The sequence below is a fragment of the Cryptococcus neoformans genome (assembly GCF_000091045.1).
Source record: "Cryptococcus neoformans var. neoformans JEC21 chromosome 5 sequence".
Classification (NCBI taxonomy): domain Eukaryota; kingdom Fungi; phylum Basidiomycota; class Tremellomycetes; order Tremellales; family Cryptococcaceae; genus Cryptococcus; species Cryptococcus deneoformans.
Genome location: NC_006687.1, coordinates 849,729 through 860,000, shown reverse-complemented (window position 1 = coordinate 860,000; position 10,272 = coordinate 849,729). Strand labels below are relative to the sequence as shown.

Sequence of the window (10,272 nt, the reverse complement as noted above, 5' to 3'; positions counted from 1 at the left end):
CCTCTTCTCTGTATAATACATACTGCCGCTGCAAGCAACAACATGATGCGAGTTCCTGCAACATTGGGTCGTCGATATGCGTGTATTGTTTGAATTACTTAGCTATCACATATTACCACCACACTATTACATGCTACAGAACAGGCACCCGTGGCTGAAGAGAATCCTTATCTTTTGAGGTCTGCCACCCATGACCATTCAACAGCTTTTCTATCTTTCTTCTACGCATTTTTAACCATAACTCGGGCTAGGCGCAGAGCATCCGCTACATGCGATATGCAACGGTTAGCGCTGGTACAGCATTTTTTGTTAGTTATTACGCAATGGCATCTCTATGGCACCAAAATGATCATGTATCATACGGTATAGGTTCCTCATGGAATAATCATCACGAAAGGGAGGGGATATTAAGGCGGTCTTGCGTACCAATTTTTCATGATCATCACCAAGAATTGACGGCCTGATTGAAGTGCATGCAGTCTACTACATAAACCAAAATCTCCAGTCTCCGTACGCTTAGAGATACAGGCCTGCGGGCTACAGCGTCAGCGGTGTTAAAGGCAGATAGACTTACAGTATTCTCGTCTTTTCCATACAGGACTTTTTCTCGTGCTGTGGTGAAATCCTGGTATCCCCCAAAAATCAGCAACAGCAACAGATGTCCTATATTTAGACATGAACCTACGGTACGAGTAACCCTCATTCGCCTTTCCCTCAATGCCAGCAAACCGGCCTCGGCTAATTGTCAGCGATGGTCACGACATGAAACACTCACTGCAAACGGCTTTAATGTCTGCCCCAGATAGTTCATCCTTGGTCATGACTAATTCCTCGATGTCCACATCATCTGCCAAAGACATTCGCGATGTGTGTAATTTAAAGATGTGTCTCTTAGTCTTTGTATCAGGAAGAGGGAATTCTGATGAGAATCTAAGTCAGCACGAGGTAAGCTATGGCTATGGGCAAACTTGCCAATTTTCCTGTCTATTCGACCTGGACGAATCAGCGCAGGGTCGAGATTTTCAATCTAAAAACTAGTCAACAACGCGGGTTAAAATCTTGTAAGCGAAGATGACTCACCTTGTTGGTTGCCATTATGACTTTAACATCACCCCGCGTATCAAAACCGTCCAGCTGATTTAACAGCTCCAGCATTGTACGCTGTATCTCCCGTTCGCCACTGGATGTCGAGTCATATCTTTTTGTCCCGATGGCATCAATCTCATCGATGAAGACGATGCTTGGGGCGTTTTCCTCAGCCACCCTGAATAGTTCCCGAACAAGCTTTGGACCATCGCCAAGATACTTTTGAATGAGTTCGGAGCCGACTATACGAAGAAATGTTGCAGATGTCTGATTGGCGACGGCTTTTGCAAGAAGAGTCTTTCCAGTACCAGGTACTCCATACAAGATAACACCTTTGGGCGGTCTGATGCCCATCTCTTCATAAAGTTCGGGGTGTGTAAGTGGAAGTTCAACTGACTCTTTGATTTCTTGAATTTGACTTTCCAGGCCTCCAATATCAGCATAGCTTTCAGTGGGGGCTTTATCAAGTTTCATGACAGAGACCATGGGATCGGTGTCATCGGCAAGCACTCCCACAACAGCGTGCGTCTTGTGGTGAAGGAGAACTGAGCAACCGGGTTCAAGCAGGTCCTTATCAACGAAGGACATGATCCCAACATAGTATTCAGATCCACCTCCGGAAGACACAATGGCGTGATCGTCATCAATGATCTCTTCCAAAGTGCCGACTCCCATAGGCGAGCCACGAAGCTCGTCCACCCGAGTTCGATCTGCCGCCGTCCTATCTTCACCAGACTGCGATGCCTGATTAGACACAAATTCCTCTTCCATGAGAAGGTAGTCTTGTATCCTCTCCATCTTCAATAACTTGAGTTTGCATCGAGTGGTGGGATATACAGCTGGAAGTCGGGACGACGCATCGGGTCCGCGTCTCTTCTTCTTACCGATACGAGTAGGCACAGGGGGCTCCCACTTAGGCTACCGAAGTAAGTCAGCAAATCAATCTCTTGCGATGCTACATCGAAACACAAGAACCAACCTTGTCTTTGTTGTCTTTGGAGTTGCCTTTCTTATTGTTTCCAGCGCCGCTGGATGGTGCTTGACCCTTATGGAAGATCAACTGTCAGCACTCATCAGACAGTAACAACCTGAACATACCATTGTACAATACTACTTGTTGGCTAGAGTGTAGAGGATTGGTGAGTTTTGAGGGAAAGGAGGAAATATGTGAGTTGTACGGAGTAGGACTACTTCCAGATTCCTGGTGACGAGGGGTCAACGCGCGGCCTGGTGTGCCTTACGTAACTGTGTGGCGTGCCTCTGTCATGATGCTTCATTCTTCATTTTGTGGTGACGGGGAGTTTTGTCGCCACTTTAGTCTGCTGCCACAGCGATCCTCTCTTCTATATCCATGCCCCGCCTGCACTTCTCTCGCCCGCCAACTTAACAAACAAACATCGAACCAGCGACCAGATTCCCTGCCAAACCTTCTTCCGTCATGTTTGTCCTCAAATCACGTGAGACATTTATCTCATTCACAACTGGTGCACAAACTCATCCACTCCTTTCGAAGTCCTGGGAAAAATGTGGGGTAACCCAGCTAACCCGGAGCTAATTCAAATTCCTGCTGGTCTTTTGTATCTTGTCCGTCCAGACAGTATCAAAGGGTCTCGTGAATGCATGTAGGTTATCAAAATGTTGTTCACCTAATGAATGAACAGTTTCCAGGATGCTGTCGCGACTATTCGTCGGACAGGCACAGAATATCAGTACCAGCTCGTTGTTACTCGCGCTTATGAAGAGGGAGAGGAGCAACTACTCGATGAGGATGCGGAGAGTAAGTCTTGGTTTGGTTTTGTATCTGTTGTGCTTACTGATTGTGAAATGTCAGCGGATGACGAGCGCGTTTTTCTCATCGATCAGAGCTTACAATTTCGCTTTGGGACTCTAGACGGAGACGCCACTTGCTCCTGGAAGGACCTTAGTGGGGAAGAGGGGGATCTTTGGGAGTTTGTTAGTAGCAAAGTATGCGCTTGGCTTCACCAGCTTTGCTTTATTTACTGACTAAGACTTATAGTCTGTTCCCAGAGCCACGAACTCACTGTTCGAGCTTACTCTCCTACATTGCATGTTTGAGCGGGTACACACAATACTATTTTGTCATTGTCAAGTGTTGCGCTAACTAGTGCATAGAAATATTTACGTTCACACGAGGAAGCCACGGACGAACAGCTCCAAGCACTAAAATATACCGAGGAACACGACACTCTAAAAACCGCTGCAAGGCCAGAGGACATTACTGTCGAGGATCAACTGTCGTCACTTGGCTTGGAAGATCCAGAGGATCCTTTTCAGGATGTCCCTATCCTCCACCGGGCTTCTGCCGACTTATATGTATTCGACACAGAAACGGAGCTTTTCGTTATTCAAGGATCTAACGTGAGCGCTGATCTGGCTGAAAACGCGGAATTTGATAGTAAGTTTACCAGATGTTTTTGTAGGCGAAAGGCGAAGCTTAAAGCTCACATGTCCTAGCTTGGATCATCGTTAGACAAGGCACTACTCCTTTCATTTCCGCACCGGTTGATGCTGAGTTGAATGCACATTTTGATATGGTCAGTACTCAACAATTGAAAATAGTACACATGTCTTAGTCTGATTTCAGGCCAATCACGCGTTTATGTTCACTTTCCGCGAAGGTGATGGAGTCCCTGCCATGACATGGTGCTTACGCTTCAAAGCCGATTGTTTCTGTGAATGGAAGGACAAGTTCACTATATACATGTGGGAAGGCAAAAACAAGGTCAAGTACGCCAAAGCCAAAGCCGACGAACAGAAGTACATTCAAGAAGCATATGAAGACATCGAAATGGCAGAACCGGAGGAAGAAGAGGTGAATGAAGATGGGGGTGAAATAGAAGGTGAAGAAGGGCATGAAGACTCTGCTCATGAAGATGAGGATAATGATTCAGGCGAAGAGTCTTTTGCACAGGGGTCAAAAAATCAGCATCTGGCAGTGGGATACAAAAATGACCTATCTTATGTCACTCGTGGTGATATGATCGGTGTTTTTGCTCATAATGGTGATCGGCTCAAGTTTCGAACTGCTATTGATCGAATCAAAAATGTGCAAGGCAAGACCTTCTCCCCACACAAAGTGAGTTAAGTTGACAAATCATGGTGTATTCAAGTGCTCAACAACTCCCTATAAGATGATGCTTCATAATCAAGATTCTGACATGCTGCTGCTTGATCCCAGTAATAAAGGATCAGTCTATCGCATGGATCTAGAATATGGGAAGGTTGTCGATGAATGGAAAGTCTCTGATGCAGTGGCAGTCAACAACATCATCCCTGAGTAAGGCCTGTTCAGCTTCAAGCCCTGCTTTTTTTTTTTTTTTTTGGGTCAAGCTGAATAACAATTTCAGTACAAAGTATGCGCAAATGAACCCACAGCAAACACTTATTGGTCATTGTGAGTTTCAGGTGAAGCTGGGGGCCTGTCAGTGCAAGATAAATTATACTGACAGTGATTGGCAATGCCTGCAGCCCACAATGGTGTCTTCCGTATTGACCCCCGAGTGTCTGGCAACAAGCTTGTGGAGAGTCAATTTAAGCAATATGCCAGTAAAAATGATTTCTCTGCTGCCACTACAACAGAATCTGGGAAGCTGGTGGTTGCCAGCAATAAAGGTGACATTCGGCTATTTGATCAAATTGGCAAAAATGCCAAGGTATGTATGCACTACTGAGGTTGATGTTAATGCAGAAGCTGATATAAGAATAATATCTTGTATATTATGGGTCATATAGACTGCTTTACCTGCTTTGGGTGATCCTATCATAGGAGTGGACGTTTCTGCAGATGGGCGCTGGCTTGTTGCCACTTGTAAAACCTATCTCCTGCTCATTGATACCCTTATAGGAGATGGGCGCTACAAGGGCTCTCTTGGATTTGACCGCAGTTTCCCTGCTGAAAGCAAACCCATACCTCGACGGCTTCAACTCAAGCCTGAGCATGTGGCATATATGGAGGATCCTGTATCATTCACACCTGCTAGGTGAGCTGATTCTTTCTTATTGATTTGCATCTTCTTATTGAGGCTGTTTAGATTCAATACAGGTATCAATGAAGCAGAAAAAAGCATTGTGACTTCTACCGGAAATTATGTTATTACCTGTGAGTTCCAGTCAATGGAGAATGTGGCTCATGAAAAGGGAACTTCCGGATGCTCAAGCAAGGACGTACTGATACCTATCAAATTAAAGTGAGCTTCTGCTTCACCAAAAAACCAATACTGAGTAACTCCAGCGCTATGACTCCCGAGTGGTAGCAGACAACTTCAAATTTGGTGCAGACAAAAACATTATTGTTGCACTTGAACACAATGTTCTTGTGGCAAATAAGAAAGATATGGCTAAGGTATTGAATATGATCAATATTAGTATAGCATGATCAAAGCTAACTTGTCACAGCCTACCCGATCATCTCTAGCTCCGAACACCTTGTTGTCTACACCTGCAAGAAAAATACATCAATCTCACAATGACATTGTCAACAGTCCATATTAATTTCTTTGTAATCCTTTTCAATTATGCACTATTTCACTGTGTTTTGGTGTAAATGTACCTAATCAGGGTAATTGAATAACTGTAATATTGAGAGAAATAGAAACAGATCTTCCATGACTTTGCAAATGGTTTGCTAATATGTAGAAGCTGATATATATATATACAAATGATGACCCATGAAAGACTTCGCAGGGTTTCAGGTAAATCATTCAATTGCACCAAGTTAATTTTGGGAATTCTGTTCAGTTTTTGGGTGGTTTTGTTAATGAGAATGGAAGTGTTTGTTCATCTAAGTGTGTGGTTGTCACGAGCCTGCACAAAGAAGAAGAGATAAAAGATCATAGGAGGGAGTTACATAATAGGAAGGCAAGATTGTTTCAAATAAGGAGGTCCAGCCGGACCTCGAAGGATATAAATAGATTTCTGTAGAAGTATATAAAGGGGAGCTTTGTCCTCGATCTTGATCTTCTTCCCCTCGAAGATCAATATTTCATAAGTTACTTTGCGAAAGGTCCTCGAGCTCCCAGTGCTCACTCTCGTCTTACCTCGCACCACCTTCGACATAAACTTACTCCACTAGTATATAAGCTTGCCTGATCTTCCCAAGCGAATATACCTCCGCCCTATACCATACGCCAACAGACAAGTGTCAAGAGGTATATCATACATATATCTCATTGCTTAGTTAAACTACGGCTTTCTATCTCGTCTCCAAGGCCGGACCTTGTTGGGGACGAGTCGTAACATATACCCTTATACAACTTCATCAACAACCTCTGCCACCTATAACCTCATACCACTTTGTATACCATATCCTATATCATGTCAGGTCCATCCACTCATAGCGGTCGAGCTGTGGAAAAGGTTGAAAAAGGCAAGGAAGTAGAACATACCCTCGATGACGACAACAATCCCACAGGTTCATTCAACACCAATCCTCAATCCGACCCATTTACCGCTGACAACACATCAAGCGACACCCAAACCCAACTCGAGATGATGCGCAATCATATTGCAAGACTTGAGCAACAGAAGGAAGAGTTGGTGCATAAGTTGGAAGAGAGCAAAGTCTGTCGAACAACAAATGTTTGATAATAGTGAAGATACGAGGGCGAGAACGAACAAGAATTGGATGACGAAGACGAAGAATCTAGATCCAGCCGCGACCTGTCAGCGCAAACACCATACCCAGAAGTTAAAAGGGAATACAGCCGACAACGCACCTCAGTGCCCTCCAGTAGACCTCAAGAACCGAAGGTATCCCAACCCGAGTACTACCATGGGCAGTATGCCAAGCTCTCAACCTTTATCACTCAAGTAACGATGGTGATTACCCTCCAACCTTCTCGTTTCCCTACTGAGACCTCCAAAGTCCTATACGCCGGATCTTTCCTCCGAGACACCCCATTCTTATGGTTCCAACCCTTCGTAACCATCGATCCCCAGCCCAAGTTTATGCTGGACTTCAAGAAATTTTGTGCTGAATTAAGGAAGAACTTCAGGGATCCAGACGAAGAACAAACAGCAGAACGACAACTAAACACTGTTTGTCAGCATGGTTCTGTATCCTCATACCTCGCAACCTTTATGTGTTACACCACCTTGGTTCAGTGGAATGACGAAGCGAAGAAGGCTTGCTTCTACAAGGGCTTGAAGGATGACATCAAAGACAAACTCGCCAGACTACCCAAAGCCAAGTCATTCAAGAACCTCCAAGACATGGCAATCTGCATTGACAGTCGTCGATATGAATGGGTATTAGCAAAGTGAGACCAGCAACCAAAGGCGCCTTTCAACGCCGCCCAAAGCGACTACACGGGCACCTCATACAATAACAATCACCCCAACAATTTCAGATGTTTCTCTGCGGTGAATAGCATGCCAATAAGGTCTACCACTACCAACACCACCTTCAATAAAGAGGTGACAGTGACACCGGCAGTCAACCTAAGGGCTGCATTTGTCCCAAGCTCAGCTAGGATAACCAGACGTGGACGTCTGACTCCAGAAGAATATCAGAGGCGAAAGGATCATAACCTCTGCCTCTATTGTGCCAACAAAAACCATCAAGTCGCCAAGTGCCCAATGGTCCCCTCGCAACAATCCAATACTACTTTCCCTTCAAAAAACTAGATATGCTCTTGTCTGCCAATGTCGAAGAAGGTAGCCAGGAACAAGAGTGTACTACCAAACCGGCCAACACAGACTCCTGCGAATATTTCCAAACTCTCGAATATAATATCAAAAACGACAAAAACCAACTCACAATCGACTTTCTCTTTCACAACAATGTTTATCAAGCTTTAATCAATTCCGGTGCCTCCACAAACTTCATCGACAAAAGATTCGTCCAGACCTTTAACCTCAAAACCATGAAAATAGAAGAGTCGATCCCATTATACCTATTCAACACTGCGGGTCAGCGAATTATAATTGAAAAAGAAGCCAACATCTTGGTTAACTTCCAGAAACCATTCAGACACACCTTACTCCGACTCCTTGTAACCGACATCGGCTCCTACCCCATTGTCTTAGGTATAACCTGGTTACAAGAGCACAATCCGTCCATCAGCTGGGAAACACTTTCTGTTACGACTCGTCCCCAACAAGGTCCGGCCTTGGAGACGAGATAGAAAGCCGTAGTTTAACTAAGCAATGAGATATATGTATGATATACCTCTTGACACTTGTCTGTTGGTGTATGGTATAGGGCAGAGGTATATTCGCTTGGGAAGATCAGGCAAGCTTATATACTAGTGGAGTAAGTTTATGTCGAAGGTGGTGCGAGGTAAGACGAGAGTGAGCACTGGGAGCTCGAGGACCTTTCGCAAAGTAACTTATGAAATATTGATCTTCGAGGGGAAGAAGATCAAGATCGAGGACAAAGCTCCCCTTTATATACTTCTACAGAAATCTATTTATATCCTTTGAGGTCCAGCTGGACTCCAGCTGGACCTTCTTATCTGAATCGGATCTTGCCTTCCTATTACGTAACTCCCTCCTATGATATCTTATCTCTTCTTCTTTGTGCAGGCTCGTGACACTTTCCATACACCCACCTGTATCACAGATGACGAGTGCCAACTTAGCCATGGTCATCACCAATGACAAAACCTCCAAAAGAAAACACTGATGCTGAAATAGTACCTAAAGAATACCATCAATATCTAGATGTATTCGACAAGAAAAGCGCCAATATGCTCCCAGAACATAGGTCCTTTGACCATCATATCCCTCTCGAAGAAGGAAAGAACCCACCTTTTGGTCCCATATACAATCTCTCTGAAAAAGAACTTGAAGCTCTCTGCGAATACCTTGATGAGAATCTTAAGAAAGGTTTTATCCGACTGTCCAAATCACCAGCCGGAGCACCCATACTTTTCGTCAAGAAGAAAGACGGATCGCTTAGGATGTGCATCGATTACTGGGGAATCAACAAGATCACCATCAAGAATCGCTATCCTCTACCATTGATCACCGAGCTCCTAGATCGACTCAAATCAGCCAAAGCATTCGCCAAGATCGACCTGTGAGGAGCATACAATTTACTTCGCATTAAGGCAGGTGAAGAATGGAAAACAGCTTTCTGTACTCGCTATGGGCATTTCGAATATTTGGTAATGCCGTTTGGCCTCACCAATGCCCCTGCATCCTTCCAACATCTCATGAACCACAACTTCCACAACTTGCTAGACATATTTGTTATTATCTACCTCGACAACATCCTCATCTACAGCCCAGACTTGGAGACTCACCAGTCACATGTCATACAAGTCCTAGATCGCCTCTGCCAAACCCAGTTATATGCCAAAGCTTCAAAGTGCGAGTTCCATCAAACCTCAGTAGAGTTCCTAGGTTTCGTTGTCAGTGATCAAGGTCTATCAATGGACACCAAGAAAGTGAAGTCTATCACGGAATGGCTGACACCTCGCAATCTCCGTGATACCCAATCCTTCCTTGGGTTCTGTAACTTCTACTGAAGGTTCATCAAGAACTACTCTAGTATCACCAAACCTCTTATCGACTTGACAAAGAAGGACTTACCCTTTGTATGGGAAGAACCTCAACAACATCTTTTGAAGCACTCAAAAAGAGTTTCACCTCTGTTAATCTCTTACATCATTATGACCCAACCAAGCAACTCATCCTTGAAACCGACACCTCTGACTATGCCATTGCAGGTATCCTATCACATGAAATCGACAAGAAACTCGGACCAGTTGCTTTCTTCTCTCACAAAATGTTGCCAGCCAAGTTAAACTATCCTATTCATGACAAAGAAATGTTAGCAATTGTTTTGGCATTCAAAGGATGGCGACATTACTTCAAAGGTGCCAGAGAAACCATTCGTGTCTATACCGACCACAGAAGCCTGGAGTACTTTATGATTACCAAGCAACTCAGTCAACAACAGGTGCGATGGTCTGAATTCCTAGCCGACTTTGACTTCAATATCATCTACCGACCAGGTGTACAAGGCACAAAGCCTGATGCACTCACCTGAAGACATGATTATCATCCACTCGAGAAAGGCTCCAGCCTTACTACTGCTGCCAATCCTCAGAATTTCCAGACTCTCCTTCAACCTGGATAGTACTTGGGTACTGCCACAACCAGACTCGATCAGTTGGAAATATCTTCTCCCATCAAGTCATTGTTGAAAAACGGTCTAGA

At 44.4% G+C, this 10,272-nt stretch overlaps 2 protein-coding genes across 2 annotated transcripts; one reads left to right on the top strand and one right to left on the bottom strand.

The window, feature by feature from the left end:
- Positions 1-438: 438 nt before the first annotated feature.
- On the bottom strand, positions 439-2,258 carry CNE03020 (endopeptidase, putative). Its single transcript, XM_570849.2, has 8 exons — positions 2,185-2,258; positions 2,066-2,131; positions 1,081-2,004; positions 973-1,027; positions 776-919; positions 686-738; positions 575-625; positions 439-537 (listed from the first exon to the last, which is right to left on the bottom strand). The coding sequence occupies exons 1-8, from the start codon at positions 2,185-2,187 to the stop codon at positions 517-519; spliced, it is 1,317 nt and encodes a 438-aa protein (XP_570849.1). The 5' UTR covers positions 2,188-2,258; the 3' UTR covers positions 439-516.
- Positions 2,259-2,399: 141 nt separating this feature from the next.
- CNE03010 (cytoplasm protein, putative) lies at positions 2,400-5,680 on the top strand. The gene is made up of 16 exons (XM_570847.2): positions 2,400-2,543; positions 2,600-2,708; positions 2,748-2,863; positions 2,918-3,051; positions 3,104-3,166; positions 3,220-3,502; positions 3,562-3,641; positions 3,692-4,183; positions 4,239-4,384; positions 4,455-4,501; positions 4,576-4,760; positions 4,840-5,087; positions 5,139-5,206; positions 5,245-5,294; positions 5,339-5,449; positions 5,503-5,680. Exons 1-16 carry the CDS (start codon positions 2,525-2,527, stop codon positions 5,596-5,598), a joined length of 2,247 nt encoding a protein of 748 aa, XP_570847.1. The 5' UTR covers positions 2,400-2,524; the 3' UTR covers positions 5,599-5,680.
- Positions 5,681-10,272: the final 4,592 nt, after the last annotated feature.